The sequence below is a fragment of the Camelus ferus genome, chromosome 8 (genome assembly GCF_009834535.1).
Source record: "Camelus ferus isolate YT-003-E chromosome 8, BCGSAC_Cfer_1.0, whole genome shotgun sequence".
In the NCBI taxonomy this organism is placed as follows: Eukaryota; Metazoa; Chordata; class Mammalia; order Artiodactyla; family Camelidae; genus Camelus; species Camelus ferus.
In genome coordinates this window covers 43,867,210-43,887,132 of record NC_045703.1, presented here as the reverse complement: position 1 = coordinate 43,887,132, position 19,923 = coordinate 43,867,210, and the positions used below count along the sequence as shown (strand labels likewise).

At 35.6% G+C, this 19,923-nt stretch overlaps 1 protein-coding gene across 7 annotated transcripts in view; it reads left to right on the top strand.

The window, feature by feature from the left end:
* Positions 1–19,923, top strand: part of PTPRK (protein tyrosine phosphatase receptor type K) — a 510,442-nt gene that overhangs the window by 170,622 nt on the left and 319,897 nt on the right. For all 7 annotated transcript variants that reach the window (XM_014564475.2, XM_006190871.3, XM_006190873.3 and 4 more), the window contains exon 3: positions 15,075–15,346. In XM_014564475.2, coding sequence (XP_014419961.1) covers positions 15,075–15,346 — 272 coding nt within the window. The remainder of the gene's footprint in view (positions 1–15,074; positions 15,347–19,923) is intronic.

The following is a 19,923-nucleotide window of genomic DNA, read 5'->3' as shown; positions in this document are numbered from 1 at the left end:
TCCTTCCATTACTTTCTAAAGGAACTTGATTGTGAGGCCATTGCAACCTATAAAAGAAAAATCAGACTCCGTGTGGTAAGACGAGTGCCTCTCGTGGGACCTTTTCTAAATCTGAGGAAATCCTGAGCCCCACGTCCTTCCTGGAAGCCCAAGGTTGATATCAGTGTGAATTTCTTCATTCAGCAAATGTAGCTAGTTTATCCAAGAACTTGTTTGAGCCTCATTTACTTATTTCTTTTCATTTGTTCAGGTGTAGAAGGATGTTTATGTGCTTTTCTGTGTTCTAGGAAGCAATTTTAGGCCAAAACTATGGTGGAGGGGAGAATCACAATGGTGTTTCAATCATGATTAGTTCCAATTTTCCTTGTCCAGATACGTTTGTCTGTTTTAGCATCATGTCAGTTTCTTCTTCCTCAGAATACATTGTCTTTTAAATTGAATACCATCAGGATAAATATACAACACACTCAAGAGGGAATTTTGGCTTTGTACTTGAAAAGAATAAATCAGGAGACAGCTGTTCAGATTCAAAGATGGGTTTAGTGAGGATCAAGAGGTGAATATACTCGAGATACCCAAACTAGTTATGTGTGCTTGTGAGTGCAAGGTTCAGTAACTTTCATCCAGCTGTGGACAGAGTCTGTTGGGAGGTCTTGGAAATCACCCAACTTGTTAATCGCTATTGAAATAACAAGAACATTCTTAGTTATTAGAGCTAGTATATAAGGTAAATATTTACAATGAATTTTTCTCCTGTCTTCTGTAGGATTTCTATCAATATTAGCAATAGAATGATTTGCAGTCAGAGTATTGTGTTCCATGTTCCATAGTAATATATGGTGTGACCTTAATTTGATTAATTAAATTTACTCTGTAGTATCATGTTTATAAAATATTTAAGGCTTTGTTAAAAAGTTTATAGAGAGCAAAAAAAAAAAAAAACACAGTAGGATTATGGAATTTACTTACATGTGTAAATATATGTGGAGATAATTCACAAACGTGTTTATAGCCAAGATCTTTCCTCTAAGATACAGAATCATATATCCAATTTCCTACTTGACAGGAAATCTCTGGAATGTTTCAACAAAATTAATGCCCCTTCTTCCTTAGATGATGTTTATTATTCTTTTTGGCAGCCTTTCCTATATTTGGTGATTTTCTTGCCTGATGACTTCTCGTGACCTCAGAAAGAAGTCAAACACCTTTAAGCCATCTTTATAGCTTAGGATATTGACAAGTGACCAAATCTGCACCATTCAGACCACCTAGAGGAGATTTGATTAGGAAGCTATTAGGAAGCTTCAAAAAGGAGGCATCATGAGGATTCACTTCTGCAGAGAGTGGAAGCATAGACATCCGAGGATAGCAGAGTGTGATTCAGCCTAAGTGCTGGGAGCAGTGTTGTTTGTGCTCAGCAGTGGGTCTCCAGTGGAGAGGTCCTGGGGTATATTTTGGTCACTGTTGGGCTTTCTGATGTTCTTTAATAGGATTCTTTTTTTTTTTTTCTTTTCTGAAAATGATGTAGTAGATTTCTGTCATTTATAATAAAAAAATCAAACTGAACTTTCCCCGCAAATAGATTTTGTCCTATTTACCAAGACTCGGAATTTCACCACGGTCTATTTGAGTATATAGGCAAGAAACATTGTTGTACATTCTGGACACCTGTCTCGTCTTCACTTCTGTTTCTTGTACACCACCAGTTCTTGTTGGTTTTTACCTCTTGTATAGGTTTTGGATGGTTACGTCAAGTCATCTTCATCATCTACTACCATAATTAAATACAATTTTTCTCTATGAGAATGCTACACCTATTTCCTGACTGGTCTCTACACTGTAGCCAGAATGATTTTCCAAAATGTAAATCTGATTTAGGACAGCAACCTCTGCTTCCCCATCTTAAATCTCTTCTATGGCTTTCTGTAACACTTAAGATAAAGACAAAAGTCCTTATTTTGCATATAAGGACTTCTTGGTCTGTTTACTTCATTCATCTCCATCTTTGTCTTCTCCATTTTCTCTTACCGAGCCCATCTTTCAGTCTCTTATTCATTATAATCTGTCCTGCTCCAGGTCCTTTGCACAAGTGGTTTCTAATGTCTTAAATGATCTTCTATCCTCTCTTCAGCTGTAGCTCTCATTCCTCAGATCACAGATCTTTCTTCAGATTCCATCCTTTTCCTTTTTCTGAAAAGAAGGACCCCATTATGTGATCTCATAGCCAACCTCTCTTTTAAAGAGGTTACCAGGGTTTTGCTTTGACATGTATTTGTGGTCATTTGGTCTACTTCATCAATGTAGAAAAGCCCTATGAAGGAAAAGTGCCAAAATGGTATTTGTTAGAGCATTTTAATGACATCTCACTAGGTCTTCCAAGCAATTAAAATATTTAAATTATATTATTCCTTTGTAACTAATCCACTTTGATAGGCAGTATAATGTAGAGGCTATAGAAGATGGTTTTAGTACTAGATTTGGATAGAGTTCTGAGCAAGTTAAGTTACTTAACTTTTCTAAACCCCACATTCTTTTGTGTAATATTTAACACTTTATGTACTCAATATCTTTCTCACTGGAATATTCAATGAATTAAATAAGATATTTTTACTGTTTTAAATACTTCTGTTATATATTTCAGTTAGCCTCCAACATCATTCCCAGTAATGGGCTATCTGCTATGTGTAGATCACTATGCAGAAAGGCATAATCACAGGCAGTAGTCCTTAAGAAATTTATAGTCGAGTTTGGAAAATACTGTACGTTATAAACTACAAGGTAGAAAATGTAAAATTTGTTCATTACCTGCCAAGTTATCTGATTAATCATAAGAATTCCTGGAGAAGGTAGGAACTGGGGTTTGCAAGGGAGAAAAAAATACTGCAGTTCTTCTAAGCAAAAAGGAGGGGGTAAAACTAGACAAAAATGCATTGTATCATTATGAAATGTAAACTATGAGTTCATGTGGGTGATTCATGGCAAATGAGCATCACAAGGTTTGCAGGAATCACAACTGTGAGGATTTTGAGGACCAGAAAGAGTATGTGGTATTATCTGTGTCTGTGCATGCACTTGGTTATATCTAGTGGATGGGTATCACCATGATTGGAATGATCATTTCCATTTCATGATACTTGCAGTGTTTAGTCACTACTTGTAGGACCATTTAAAAGCAATTACTTTCTTTTTTAAGTCATGTAAACCGTTCCTAGGGAGATATTTGCAAGTACTATATTTAGAAGAAACCAGTGTTGGAGACGTATCTTTATTTCTGGTTATTCTCCAGGGAGAAAAACTTGACCGTATTCTGTGTCCTTCTGTTTAGCTTATGAATATCACTGAAATCCTGAAAGTACATCTCATTAGGAGAATTGAGTCAAATTTTTGAGATCATTGGAAGTTTCCTCTTCCCTTCCCGACTTTCGCCCTTTGAGGGGAGGTGGGGAAACACTTGTGCTTGACTATTGGTCAGAATTCCTACTGTTACTTGTTTTGGCTGAAACTGTTTTCTATTTTAGCTTCTACAGTACATCCCAGAGGGAAGCTTTGAAAGTTTGTGTGGGAACTGAAACTCTGCAATTTCTCAATGTTTATGTTCACCCATTGAGCCTTAAGTTAGCATTTACGTAAACAAAGTACAGTCCTCAGTTGCTCTCAGGGCAGCAAGAGCACTGCTGGAATGGAGGTCACTTGCTCACTTGCATTGTGCAGCTTTTCTGGTTATGTTTCAAAGGAATGTTTTGTTGAAGGAATATCCTAGGGAATGATTGTTTTTGCTAAGAAGTTGAATAAATTGTATATCAGCAGTCAGAGAAGTATTTACGTCCTCTTCTTTTCTTCACCGTTGACCAGTATGGCGTTTCACAATTGACCAGGTGTGTTTTTGTGGGTTTTTGTTGTTGTTGCTGTTGTTTTTAAATAACAGCTGAATTTGCAGCATTGGCGGTGGAATAGCTTTTCCTAGAGAACAGTAATATGACTCAGTATTATACATTGTTCTTGTATTGGGAACCACTAATTCCACTAGAGCTATCTTAAATTAATGTAGGGTCAGGAGACTTCAAAGGATCTTGGATTTTTTTTTTTTTTTAAGTTTTAATCAAATCCTTGAATTATAGAAGATTAATTATCTTGTGACCAAAAGCAACAATCTTAACATTTGAGGTGATGGTACTATTCTCTTTTGGTTTTTAATTTCATAGGACCTCAGTTTCTTTTATCTTATTTGGATGGTTTATGAAGCTACTTGAAGGGACAGAAAATAAACATAACCCCATTTTATCCACCACCCTGTTCCTCCCTCTTTTCTCTTGTCTTCCCACATTTTACATCTAAAATGTAAGCACTTATTTCTTCTCTTTTTCTCCTCTCACTTGGACTCTTTTCTTTATTTCTCTTTACTCATTTTCTCAATTTTCTCTCATATTCTATATTCTACTTCTCTTTTGCTTTTCTTTTCCTTTGTTTGTCTTATGCCTTCTAAGGCATGCACTGTTTTCAAAAACAAGTAGACAGATTTTTGGTTTAGATAATATTTTGTAAGTAAAAAAAGTAAAAAATATGTTTTTACTTTGATAGTTCCCATTTCTGTAATCCTTACAACAATCCTCTCAAACAGTACTTTTATTATATCTATGACACTTATCTTTTCTGGGGCTGATTTTCATCAGTAAAATTGCAGAGGAGAGGTGGATGGGATGGGGTGAGTGGTGTCAGAGCCAGGCTGCAGAACCACGTCTCTGACTTCAGAGCCTGCATTTTTTAACCATTTCATAGATGAGAATATGATTTCCCTTGGATGGCAGTGGAATAAGTGTTATTTCTTCCTCTTAAATCTTTTATAAAGTATCTTCTATTGTAACTTGGAACTTCAGGCTTTAATAAAGGAAGCAACTGTTGCCAGTTAAACTCCTGTAGCCTGATTATCCTTGAACCTGAGAACTCAGTTGAGAAATTTTGCTCAACCTGAGTTCTTCTCTTATTGATCATTACTTGCCATTTGCTTATTCAGGAGTAATTGCTGACTCTTGTTACTTAATTTTGAGTCAAAATAAAGCCTTGTTCTTCTGGTATGGTATATTAAAATTTTAAAACAGTTTTTTGATATCTCTAGACACACTGTGACTGCTGGGTAGAGCATTTTGTCTTTGGAAATATCCATTTATATGGAAATAGAGAAATACTGTACACTCATTCTGTACTGACCTTAAGTTCTGGTCTTTCATTATTAACAGAATTAAGGTATATCCAAACAGCAGACTAGAATTGTTAGTATGATGTTCAGTCATTAGGCAGGTTTCAGAATCTTCAGGCTGTACTACCTTCTGATACCTTTCAATATTCTTTCCAGTCTTGGTCCCTTTGAGAGGGTAAGTGAGGATTACAAAGTTGGCTTAAGAACGAAGACTCTCTTGCCTTTTGGAGTAATGCAACTCTAATTATGCTCTCTGAAGTTGCTTTTCATTTTAGCAGCTGCTTCTCAAAACATTTTAGTACCACATAACATAAAAGCTATGCAGGTTGGGGAGCCATAGGGGGAGGGCCAGGATTTCAGTAATTAGAGAAATCATAGAACAAGAGATCTTAAACTTAAGAGTTATGAGTCTTTTATAATGTTGGTAGTTATGTGTGTATATGTGTTTCCAGTGTGTATTTATATCCAATTCCAAAGATAGAAAGAGTGAAGAAGGGAAGATTAGAAAAGAATAGGAAGGAAAGAGCTGGGAAGGAGGGTTCATTCACATGATGGTAAGAGGGGTTTGGTAGAGTTGTGAAGGGAAGGGTTGAGATTTGAGTGCCTCAGAATTAACTAGAAGTCTGTAAGTTTACTACTCTTTAACATTGTCATCTCATTTCTTAATCTTTGAAAATGTTCTTTTCATGCATTTTGCAGTTTGATTCTCTGTACTATTTGATAGAGAAAGGAATGATTACATCAAAAGGAACACATAATAGGGACCTGCCTAATCAGTGTGATTTAGCACATCATTGAGTCCAACCTCATTTAGACCCAAGGGGTTTAATCATTTCAAGATAAAGAAATCAAGGCAGAGAAAGGTAAAATTATTTATCCAAGGTAGATAGTTGAGTAGATGGGTAGATGGTAGGGAAAACTGGAGTCCTGAAACACGCTGATGAGAAAAGCACAGCAGATTATAAAATTAGCCTTTTTAAAGAGTAGGTGGGTGATATTAATCAATACTTTTAATAATCAGATTGCACAGATTTTCTGCGTCATACAGATGGAAATGAAAATTTTGCTGATCATAGTAAGGGCCAATTAGATCTATGCCTTTGCTTTCTTAAAATGCTGTGGGGGAGGGAGGTTAAAATGTAGCACAATGTTTGGCCCAGTTCCTAGCAGGTAAACTTCCTGAAGAGTCTAGTCTCCCACAGAGAAATGTGATCATTTTACCTGAAACCTTCTTCTTAGAGTTTTGTGTTTTCTGAAAGTTTTAGACACTGTTCTTTGAAAATAAAGTATATTTTATTTTCAAGTGTAAGTTGACTACCTGGAACAAATACAGAGCCCTCACTCAGGGATTATAAGAAATTTTATTCCTGCAGAATGTAGATGAAAAAGTTTTCTATTTTGTCAGGACAATGAAAGGGACATTTTAAGGAGAGTAAATCTGTTGTATTCCTGTTGGAATAGAATCCTGTGAAGTTGCAAGTTCTGTCCTGTTGTATTGGAGTTTGGGGGACGAACTCCATTACATTACATTACATTACTTTTTCTGATTTGACACTTTATAAATAGTGTGTCTCATTCCATCATTTAAAAAACAAACTGCATAATGTAGGGGGTGAACTCCAGTAGAAGGCATTATCTTAAGAAATAATAGAAGGTAGAAATTTGAAGAAATAATAATAGAGCATGCCAAAAAGCGAGGGCACCTATGTCAACCTTACCAAAATAATGAAATCTCTTGGGGAATTCTCAACATTAAGAACAATTTATTTATTTATTTATTTATTTTTTGAACATTGTTTAAAGTTGTTTCAAATTCCATGATTTTTTTTTCCTTTTTGTTCTACCTTTGAAAAAACAATATTGCTATAATGTTTGAAATTCTTTATTTTTGCTTGCCTTTATTGAGTTCACCAAGAATTTACAGGTATGAAATCCCTCTATTAGGTGCTAGGAAGAAAAAGAAGTTTCTGCTCTTGAAAAGACTGTATTAGGGCTGGGAAGACACACAGATAGGTCTGGTAGACCTGGTACACAAGACAGAATGATAGAAGTGCTGTGGACATGCAGAGCAGGAAACACAAATAGATGGTTGTCAGATGTTGTCATAAATACATTCAGCTCTGTGCTGAATGCTCCCAACATTGTTCTAGATTTTTGAATTAACAAGATGGATCAAGTACAAATTTTTTGTGGAGTTTGTCAATCAAGTGAACAAATAAATTAGATTTGGTAAGTGGCAAGTGCTGTGAAGGCAATAACAAAGAATGACATGTTAGAAAGCATCTTGGAAGGAACTACTTTAGTTAAGAGACCAAAAAGTGCTTTGCCAATAGATGGTTTTTGAACTGAGACCTGAGTGATAAAAATAAGCCAGCTGAGGAGAGAGCATTCCAAATGGAGGAAAATCCACTGTTAAAACACTGAGACAGACATAGGCTTGAATTTTTGAAAGGCAGAGAGAAGCCCACTGTCTCTGAAGCAAATTGAGTAAGAGAAGAACAGCGTAGGTGTTAATGTGAGAGAAGAAGGCAGGGACCAGATTATGCTGAAGCTGATAGGTTAGAGTTAGGAGTTGGGATTTAATCCTCACTGCAGTGTGGAGATGGGAAAAGATTAATTGTGTGTTTTGAAAAAAATGTAGCTGCCTGTAGCAAACTATCGTAGAGCTGCTAGTGTGGATGGAATTCATGAAACCTGTTAGGAGCCTTTTCTTCTTGTCTTCCTGAGAGATGAGGAGTTTGATAAACTAGTGAAGGTGAAGACACGTTGGGTGGATTGAGGAGAACGTTTGAAGGTAGAGGCAATAGTGTGCTAATGGATTACAAGAGAAAAGGGAGGGAAAGGGAAAAAATCAAACTGATTCCTAGGTATTCAGTTGTAGGAACTTGTTATATTGTGTTGCCACCTAATCAGATGAAGAAAAATGGGGTGGGGAGAAGCAGTTTTGATAAAAGGAAATGAGAAGCTGAAAAGTATTATGAAAAACAAGTCAAGACATTGCCTTCCACATAAAGGTGACAGCAACATAAATGCTTAGAGATACTAATTTTGCAACAAAGAAAAATATCATCCCAAATGGACTGGGACCCAAATCATGATTTCAACTGTCACTATTCTCTCTATCCAGTGGTCCTGATTACGGCTTCTTAAGCTGGCTGGGCATGAAACTCTATTACTGTACAGTGTCTTTATTTTTTTCCACATCAACAGTTTCTGGCATGTTCTTTGTTGCTACTAGGAAAATCTCACTCAATGCCAAGAACTAACTGTTTTGCACAGTGTGTTGGTGCTTTGGTAGATTTTGGTAGCTTTTCAAAATGGTCTTCAGAACACACAAAAATGCTTTTCTTATTAAGATGGACTGTTATGTAGCCTCTGGACTTGGACTGGAACTGTACCATTGGCTTTCCTGGGTTTGTACTTCTCAGGATCTGTAATCACATGAGCCAGTTCCTTCTAAAACATTTCTTTCTTTCTTTGTGTGTGTGTGTGTGTGTGTGTGTGTATCCTATTTCTGTTTTTCTGATGAACCTTGATTAATACACCTTTGATATTTATACTGGTGTGAAAAAATATGCAGCATTTTCTATTCTCCAGACATCCAACATCCCAGTAAAGACTTTTGTTTCACAGAGTACATCTTTATACCATGCAGTGACTGAATGAGTGAAGTGGATTCAATTTTAATAAGTGTAAGATAATGTTCTCATTGTAGCATGAAGTTAAAAAGAATTATGCATATTAAAATCTAGTGCTTCTTCACATGTAGTCCAGAGACCACTGTGGGTCCCCAAGACAATTTCAGGGGAACTGTGAGGTCAACACTACTGTCATAACAACACTAAGCTACTCTTTTTCCTCCCCCCCCCCCCATTTTCTCATAGGTGTATGGTAGAATTTCTCAGAGGTTACATCATGTGTGATATTACCACAGATTGAATGAAGAAGTAAAAATGAGAATCTAGGTATCTTCTATTAAGTCATACACTAAAGATATTTGCAGAAATGCACAATGATGACTCCCTTCATACTATTTTTTGAAAACATAGTAATTTTTCATAAAAAATATTTTGTTTGGGTTAGCATATAATGGATTTATTGTTATTATTATTAACTGAATTAGTAAATGTTTTTGAAATTTCTTAGTTTGAATTAGTAATATGGTCAATATTGATAGAACTTACAGAAACAAAGGCCCTTTGATGGTCTTAATATTTTTTAAGAGTGGAAAAGGGGTCCTAAGACTAATATGTTTGAGAACCATTGCTCTAATAGAAGGTTTTGTATCTACATAAGAATGGCTCTGACAAATATGTTAAGTGTATACTTCCAAACTTTATACTGTTCCATCAAATGATTGTTTGAAAGCAGCATAAATCAGTCTACTTGTTTGCTTTATTTTTGTTGTTTTCTGATAATTTATCCCACGTATAAGTAGAGTTGGTACTGCCTCAACAGTTACATGCTGTTATATTCTAAGAACTAGTCTCTTGTCTCCTTCTCATTCATTTAGTCATTCAACTAACCAACCAACCAGGTGTTCCTTGAGTTTCTGCTATATACAAGGTCCTTGTCAGATGCTGCGTCAGCTTGCTGCCTAACTGCTCTGAATCTGCCCTCCCTTACCTGCTCTGTGATAGTGGAGCTTGACCCTTTGAGCCTTTCTCCTTTGTAACTAGCACAGTGTTAAGCTTTGTCGATAGAGGATACTGAAGGGGCATTTTAGTGGGAAGGAGATTTCACTCCTGATTGAATTACGTTTCTATTTTAGTTTCTTCTTCCGGGTCCTACATAGCTGGTTTCCCAGTGCGTGTAGTTCCTCAGTGAGCTTGCAGCCCCACCCCTGCCTGATGACTACGTTGCTGTGACCCTGCCAGCACTCACACAGCTCACCCCAAACCCTGCTGCATGTGACTGTTTCCTGCTTGCCAGACAGATGTGGACCAGCTCTGGCCTGAGCGAACCCAGCAAACGTCTTCATAAACCAGTGGGCTGTAACCACACCTTCTAAGGGGATCTGATTCTTCGCAACCTCCCTTTCCTTTCCACATTTTTTTCTTCCTTGGGTATTGTGGTTATTCTTTACGACTCTCTTTATAACTTTGAAGTCTCTACCCTCTTGTAGTTAATAATTATTTCTCTTATGCTTTTACTGTTACATTTACTGTGTGAATTCTCTCTCCTCATTTTGACTGGACTCTGCATGAATCAGGTGCTTTCTAAGAGAACATTATCATTCCTCTGAGGGAGATAAATGGTCCCTATATAAATTATTTAAAAACTGTACAAAAGCAGTATATAATTAAGGGCTAGAACCAGAAAGGCAGAGGTTGTGTACTGAAGGCAGGAAAGCTCAGGGTCGGCTGCTGCTGAGGAAGAATAGTGGGTAAAAATTGACTAGGGGCTGAGATGAGGGGAGGCTTTCTTAGAAGAGCACGAGCCCATGCTGGAGGAGAAAACTAGCATGGTATGTGGACAAAATAGTAAGCACTCTGTCAGGTTGGGCAAGCTGGTTTGTGAAGAGAAGTGGTGGGAGGAAATGTGGCCGCAGTGTTTTGGGGCAAGATCGTGGAGAGTGGTCAGTACTAGGCAGAAGAGTGGAAATTTCTCTCAGTTCACTTTATAAGGCACATTCAGTGGATTTTTGAATAAGAACTGAATTAGTAAAATATTGTTAGTGTATAAAAGGAGATATATATATATATAGAGAGAGAGAGAGAGAGAGAGATTTATATATATAGATATATATATTTATATATATATATAAAAATAAAGGAGTTTCAGGATGAAGTATAGAAACCTATTTATCACTCGTTGTTTTCTTTGCAGTTAATCCTATTTTCTGTGTTACTGCGTTTTTCCTAGAAGTATAGCTTAAAGATAAAATTTTCATTAATACATAAAATCCATAGGGCATTATTTGTTTATCTAGATAATAGATTGTGGTGTTTATGAATATGGGACTTGCTTTCTTTGGCTGTTCTTTTAAAGGAAAACTGCTATTTAGTCTAAGTACTCGCTGCCTCTTTTCTTTTTTAATGAATTGAAACACAGAAGAAGTTCCTGATTTTTGTATTGTGTTATTTTGAAAGCCAAGATGCTGTTAATCTGTAGGATGCAAATAGGATTTATTTTTAAAAGGCAAAAAAACCTGTGTTTATGTCTTAAGTATTAATCATTATTCATTTGATGTTTCTCATGTAAGATAGCATTCATGTAGTTTTTCTTTTTTTTTTAAGTACAAATCTAATGCATGTTCATTGTAGAACATTCAGTGAATGTATATAAACAAAAAAAGAAGACAGAAGTACAGGTTCCCCCCTGGTAATACAGTTAACATTTTGCTTTGTATTTTTTGTTTTTTTTCCGATCATACATACATGTACATATATGAATACACCCACACACTTACACAAGTGCATTTATTTAATACAAATATATGTATTTTTTCATAAATGAATATACTGTTTTGTATATTCATTTATTTTACTTAATACACTGAATCTTCCATTAAATGGTTTTCTTGGTATCATTTTTAATGACTGCATAATTATTAATCAAATTGATTTACCATAGTTTTATAAACTGCCTATTATTGGGCATTTAGCATATTTTTAATTTAAAAAATTTTAAACAATGTAATGGTGAGATGGACATCATTTTTAGGCTGCATCTTTGTACATATGCATGATTATTTAGTGTGCATTTCTAGATTTGGAATTCCAGACCAGACGACATATACCTCTTTTAAGGTTTTTGATTCTCATTGTTAAATTGCTGTCCAGAATGGTTATACTTTTAAAATTATAATTATAGGCATATATATTTTTCTCCCCGTCTTAAATGGTATATGTGAGAACTCTGTTGCTCAAGAGACTGCAAGGAATATCTGTAAGGCCACACTTAAGAAGTTCTCATAATTAAAAATTAGTACATTATATGTGTGTGCACACAGATGTTTCATTATTAAGCCTTGAGATAGCTAACTCACAACTGAATAGAAGTAAACTCATTAGAAATCTGAACGATTAGTTAGCTGATGGTAAAACAATAGTGAACAAGCTTAAATTATAATATAAAGAATGAGGGAAGTGCATATTGTAGTCTTACCTGACTCTAAGGGTTGGCAGCCAGTTCTGGGAGACTGTGGAAGTATTTTTAGAAGTTGATAAGAATAGTTTAGTGTTCTCTCTGTTTGGGATGATGGAGGAGAATACTGAGTCAAACAGGCAGCTACCTCCTTGGTGCCTACGGGGTAAACTACCACTATATGAAGTCCATTGGCAGAAGGATTTAGATGGCTTTTTGATACTAGTGCTTGCTTCTTCCTTTCTGGAACTGTGAAATAAATGCATATTATTCCATAGCACCCAGAAAATGTAGCAATAGTCAGCTTGCATTGAAAGAAGCCCATTTAGAAGAAACATCTTATAGAAATGAATGAGTACTTTTAAAAATGTATTTAACTTGCCTTAAGTGCCTGTGAAATGCTGAAATAGTTTGGACAAGCTTTTTTGTTGTGACTTTTGTCTTTCTAGTGATCAAATGGATTTAATTCCTACAAATTAATAAACTTTGCTTATCCCATTTCCTTAATAAGAAAATTATTGTAGCTTAAAAGTGCAATGGGCTGAAAATTGCTAGATGGTCTTAATGGTAAATATCATACTATATAATTAAAATGTGAGAGAAAATATTTTATTTCAAAGTTTATTTTATGAAGGAAGAAAATAATCTATTTGAAAGCCTCTAAGACATTTAGGCAACACTACTTTAAAATTGACAATCAGAAGCCATAGTTGATGCAGACTTGTAAAAATAATTTAAATCCACTCCAGTCATAATGTATCACTGAAAAAACTGTGATAGCCATGGAGAAATAGGTCACTAGGTTTGTGAAGAAGCTGAGGCCCAATAACTCTAAGTAACTAATCCAAGATCTCACGCCTGTTCCTACTTAAAAGCCATAATTGATCTGTTTTGCTGTGGTGAATCTGAAAGATACCTCTGCAATTCAGCCATGGACTTCAGAATGTGAGCACAACCAAGAATAGAAACATCCTGTGTCTATAAATTGGGTAGGATCCAGGATATCCTATTTTTAAAAAAGACACAGTTTCTTCAAAATGTACATGGCCAATTTATCCTACTAATGTGCAATCTGTGAGAAAAGAAAAGAAAGGAGAGAAGAAAAGGAAAGGAACAGAAAAGGGAGGGGAGGAGATGAGAGGAGAAGGAAAACAAAGAAAAGAAAAAGAGAAGAGAAGAAAAGGAATAAGAAGAAAAGAAGAGAATTTCAGGTTACAAGAGAAGATGAGAACTGGGAAATACGAAGGGAAAGTTGTAGCAATAGCAGTCACTGTAATAAGCTAATGCTGTAATTGGCTTGAAAACTCATAGTTTTATCACATGGAATCTTCACCAAGGCTCCTTCTGCACCACAGAGTACCACTGACTGGGAATTGGTCAGATTTGAAATTTTGATTTTCTAGGTGGTTGAAGCCCTCTTATCTGACATGATTTGAACTTTTTGTTGGGTTAATTGAACTAGTTAGACAGGTAGTCTGTAAGTGTATAGTGTGTCATGGAAAGTTAGTATGTTTTAAGGAGGAGACAGCAGGTTGATTAATTCTTCAAGTTGGTCAGAAGGAGAGCTCCAAGTGTAACCAACCCTTGCAGCACTGGGTTCTGTAACACTACGTCTAATACATTTTGGTTAAAATTACACTCCAGGGAAAGATATTTTACAATAAAATTTGTGTTCTACCTTAAGTGTGATAAATGATATCCATTTATCATACTTTTTATTTACTTAAAATGTAATAAATATTTACATTTTTGTGATATATGTCTTTGTCAAAATCCACAATGACCTGAGAAAAACTGGTTGTTTTTCTGGAGAGGTCCTTGGACTAGTATCAGCAGCTAATGTTCAAGTCCCATTTTTATACTTAGCACAATATGACCTTTGCCGACCATGCAAAGATTGTGTGTTTGAAGGTGGAACTGTGAGGTGCTGTGAGCTATGCCTCCTCATCACTGATTACCAATGAACATTTATTAATAAACCAAAGGTAATGGCATAGATTAGTGGTTTTCAACCCAGGCTTCTTATAGCTTTTGAAGAGTATCGATACCATTGCAGAACTAGGGGAAATAGCAACGATGATCAGCTGACAGCTTAGTGGATGAGGCTCCAGGTAGGTGAATCTACTACTTGTCAGATTCTCAGCTCTAGAAAATTTGGCATTTTAAGCTTCAGTCCTCATACTCATACTGCAGAGTATCCTTATTCCCTGAACAAGTCCAGAGTTGTTAGCATATTACAAAAGGTCACACAGCTCGCAGAAATGATGATCTTGGGATCTGAAAGCAGAAATGATTCCAGTGCCCACACTCTTAGCCCTTCTCTGCATTAGCATTATGAACGGGGAAAAGGGAAATGAACTCCTTTGTAAACCAGGCCAATAACATATTTGTTTTGTTCATTTATCTTTTTGTTTGTTTGATAACAGACCTCTGTTGAGTGAGATTAGAGATTTTTTAGAGTGGGATCTGGATTTGAACCTGGCTCTACATGATCTGTTTGACTTTAAGTTACTAATTGTGCCTCAGTTTCCTAATTTATAAAATAGGATTAATAGCAGGTTGTGAAGGGTAAATGAGTTTGTACATGTCATGCACTCTAAACGATGTTTGTTATCCACTATGAATTCAATTCACCTACTGACTTGTTTGATATCTTTTTATAGCTTTGTTCTGGAAGACATAATTTAGTACTCAGAATAGATTGGTATCGTTTTTAGTATTCTTTCTATTATTGTATCTTCCCTTTTGCTTGTATATCTACTTAGCTTTATTTTATGTAATGTCATTTCAGGTTCCTATATGATAGTGGACTCTTCAGATCATGACCCTGGAGAAAAAGCCAGACTTCAGCTGCCTACAATGAAGGAGAATGACACTCACTGTATTGACTTCAGTTACCTGTTATACAGCCAGAAAGGGTTGAATCCTGGCACCTTAAACATATTAGTTAGGGTGAATAAAGGACCTCTTGCCAATCCGATTTGGAATGTGACTGGATTCACCGGTAGAGATTGGCTTCGGGCTGAGCTAGCAGTGAGCACCTTTTGGCCCAATGAATATCAGGTAATCATCTGTTCTTTTCTGGTTTATGCTTTGATGTGATCGGCTCTCATCGATTGTCATTGTGCATGTGATACTTAGAGGTAATCTAGCCCCATAGGAATGAGAGGTCGTCTCTTCAGTCAGTCCTCTTCTACTGCTGTTCTTGAGGAAATGTTCAAATACACTGGCACAGAATGTTTAAAGTGAGAAAATATTTCAACCTATGGTAAAAAAGTTGTTTAGGTACAAAATTTGTTGGTTGTTTGGCAAAGAGCTGCTTTTGTGATAGATATATTTCTATGTCTCTGTTCAGGAAGAAGTAGTCTTTTTTGAGTTGAGTGTAACATTCCCATGGGCTTGGTTTACTGACTACTTGAAAATAACATTTGGAAAATAAACATGAAATAGTGTTTCATGGAATTTGTTACATAAGGAGGAGGCATTTTCAGTAATTTAAAAAATATTTTTGTAAATCACTTGAAGTATAAAAATAAGCAAATGAAACCAAGATTAGATAGGTGGACCATTTTGGCTTCAAGATAGTACTAAAGAATTTCAGTGAGATTTTCGAGTCTTCATTCTAGCAGCTAAGTGACTGCTTCATTCTATTGCACTGTCACTTAACTGCCCTAATTACTGATACTACTCATAAGCCTCCCTGTGCGTGGCCTGTCATGGTTTCTTCAGCCCCAGCTATAAAACATATATGCAAACAAACCAAAAAAGTTGTCCATATGTCTTTGAATTTTTTTTCTCCCAGAAATGCTTGATTTAATTATGATTAAACTAGGCAATGAATAGTGTCAATACCTACATTGTGGTTTGTGTGACTCAGTTTATGTGGGTTAACAAAAAAAGTCCATTTACCAGTTTGGAGAGTTGTTCATTAATCTTCACTGAGGTTCAGTATCTAGTAACAGAAGGTTACCTCTTCTGAAAGTTCACTTTTGTGTTAGATCTTGAGATTTAAACTTTTAAAAGACTTGCCTATTTGTAGTTTATTAGAGAACCTAATGAGAATGAGTTATGTAAAAGTATATATTTTTATAATTGTCACTGAGTAATTTATAAGCTAAGAACAGTTTTATTTTTGCTTTTTAAAAAAGTATGTTAGGCTGATTTTCATTCCTGGGGATGAGGGAGAGGAAATCAGTGCACTCTTTTAATTGCTTTATTTTGAGTTGATTTTTTATTTTATTAAAAGTTTCTTACTTCATAGATGTGGTCCCACCGGTAAGGTTCTCCGCTCAGGGTTATGTGTCTATGGAGATTTCAATGGATTTTCATTAGGGACTAGTTGTTTCCATTATTTTTGAACAGAAGGGTGTTTCGCTTCATCTTAGATAGCCATCTGCTTCCTTCAGAGTCCACAGCTCTGGGAGGGCTGTGTATGTAGTAGGTGAGTGGGTGGAGGTGTGTGAAACTAATGCTAAAGCACTGAAGCAAGATTAATGGGCTCATCTCTGACAACAGTGTGATGGCTGTCGTCTCTGGGTCACCCTCACAACACATTGCTATTATAATGATTTCCCTAGAATCTTTTATTGGAGTTTAACATAACACTAAAAAGGAAAAGCTCTAATTCAGCAAAATAAAACTATCAATGAATTCAGTCTCCTTAAGATAAATTAAAGCACAGGTAACAAATCTAGCAAAATTGTTAAAAATTTGGGTTCTGGAGTCAGGTCGCATACATTCAGTGCTGTTTGTTGTTTGCTACCTGTGTAGATAGTACATTAAAGAATCAAATTGCTGTAGCTTTGAGAAAAAAAAACCCATAGAAGTAGATATTGATAAATCCTATACATAATATATCTATGGTATCAAACTGCTGTTCCTTTTTAACTAAGAAATGGCATACATATAATTACTTTCTTCCTATTTTTTGGTAAGATCTATATTTGAATCATTGATATTAATAACATTTTCTTATGGCACAGATTTCTGCAATGTTAATTTTAATGTTGGGTTAGAGTACCAAGAACTTGATGAATGCTGCTTTGTTCAGTCTCATTTTGCATGACAAAGCTGCCTAGGTTACATGCACCTGCGGTATTTTTAAGCAAACAGTGCAAAAAGTACTTGTGCAAGTTTTAACCTGGCCAGTGAGATCTTTTCAGAAATCTCTTATAAGAGAAAATGACTGCTAAATACACAGAACCTGTGAGTAAATATCTCTTTGTTGCAGATTGAAATTTGAGCAATAGACCATTTCTTAAGTGATTACTTTGCTTCCATATCTTTTTCCTTAACCTGCAAAACTTAAGTCAATGAGAGCAAACAACAGAGAAGAATATTTTTTTCTTTATGTACTTAAATGCTCAATAAATTACTTAATTGTTGTTTTCAGCGATTTTGTTATTTAGATACCTAGTGGTACCTGTATATCAGTTATTAGAAACAACCATATTCATGCAGCAGTTTTGCTATTAGGAAATAGCATGAAAAACTTTTGACTGTTGCTTAATGCAGAATCTTTATGGATTTTTAAAAATTAAAATATAGCCATTGCAGTGTGCCTTGTCAGAAGCCTACTCTTTCATCCTTAAAGAAACCATGCATCTTTTTTATTTTCCCAGACTCTAGATTAAGAAGAGTTATGATATGCACAGAAATTGTTCTCCTTAGTTCCAGAGTTTACTCAGCTTCCCTTCTCCAGAGAATTACTCTCCAGACTTCTTCTTTGACACTTTTTTTAGCTTTCTCGTTTTTCTGACTCTCCTTTCTTTTTTATTTCCAGTGAAGACTCCTATCCTGTCTTTGCTTGAGCCGTTCCTTATCTGACCACCCCTCTGAGACACCTCCTTCTCTTCCAGCTTTAACAGTAACACCAGAAAGAGTCAAAAAGAAAGTAGCCCGCGAGTTCTACTACCTTTTATTAGGATAGGATCACTTCTGTATGAAAATTGTGATCATGGAAGTGAAAACAAAATACTTTTTCCCAGCTAGCTCTTCTCTTTTCTATGTTTCTGTTGAACAGAAATCTGAAGAACATACAGCATATCTTTGGTGTGATTTTCCCTTCCCAGAGGTTTCATCTCACCAGATGGCCAAGCATTAGATTGATGTGGTAATTTAATCAAATTTGCTATGGACTATACAGTAATGAGGGGATACCAGTTTTTAACCCCAAGAAACTTAACCTCTGATTTGAAAAATTAAAAAAAAAAAAACAAAAAAACCCTATGAAATTGTGAAATAAAAGCAAAAACGATTCTCTAAGTAGTGAATTTTGACTACCTGGCAGATCAGGATAAGAGCCCATGGACTCGGGGGCCAGTCCTTCCTGGTTGAATATTAACTCTACTATTTCGCAGAAGTGCAGCCTTAGGAATGAATATCCTTAATCTCTTTGACTGTAGTTTCCTCGTTTTTCAAATCCTACCTACCTCATTGGATTGTTATAAGTGAGTTAATTACATGTAAAGTGTTTAGAAAAATGTCTGACACATAGTAGGCATTTAACATAAAGTTAGGTTAACATTATGATGAGTAAATTAAAAATCTGTGACTTATTGGATTTAATAAGTGCTCAGCATTTTCTTCTGCTGTGAAAGCATACCATTCTTTTTTTTTTTTTTAAGACTTTATTTTCTTTAGAGCAGTTTTAGGTTCACAGCTAAATTGAGAAGAAAGTACAGAGGTTTCCCCAATACCCCAGATCCCCACACATGCACAGCCTCACCCATTATCAACATCCCCACCAGAGAAGTGCATTTGTTACAATAGATGAACTTATATTGACACACCATAATCACTCAAAGTTCATAGTTAATTTTAGGGTTCATTCTTGGTGTTGTACATTGTACGAGTTTAGACAAATATGACATTTATCCATCACTATAGTGTCATATTACAGTGTCATACACTGCCCTAAAAATCCTCTGTGTTCCACCTATTCATTCCTCCTCCTCCATGCTCTCTTCTTTTCAGGTTTTTTATTTATTAAAATGTCTAATTTTTTGACACCTTATTAGCATGAGGTCACACCATGCTAACATCTGGGGATATATAGGTGAATATATAAACCTTACTGTCTAGCTTCGCACTATGGGAGATAAAAATGTAAATCAGATGTGGGATCTACCTTTAAGGAGCCTATCCAGATAGGAATGTGAGATATATACATAGATAAAACTTGAAACAACATAGCAGTTGTTAAACAAATGACTTAAGAGAGATCTATATAAAATGTAGTGGGGAAAATGAAAACAAAAGATTTGTTTCCCAAGTAATTTGAGGCAGAAATGGGATGATAATTTTTGCCTCTTGATTTTCTATTCCTAGATTAGTATGCTTTCCACTCATCTTTTTTGTTAAGCCACATTTGGAACCAACATTTTCCATAGTGAAACAGAACAAGCAAATGTAAATTTTATTTATGACATAAGCATCAAAGTGAATATATAAGGAACTCTTTCTTACCTGTGTCTTCAGAACAATAGATGGTTTTTCAGCTTAGTGTACTAATTATAGAAAGTATCACATTATATGTATTTTTATTTGCCATGGTTACAAGTTGCTAAATCTGCCTATTTTTATAGGCCTTAAGTAAGTAATGTAAATTTTTTTAATTGCTCACTAAACAGAAGTAAAAA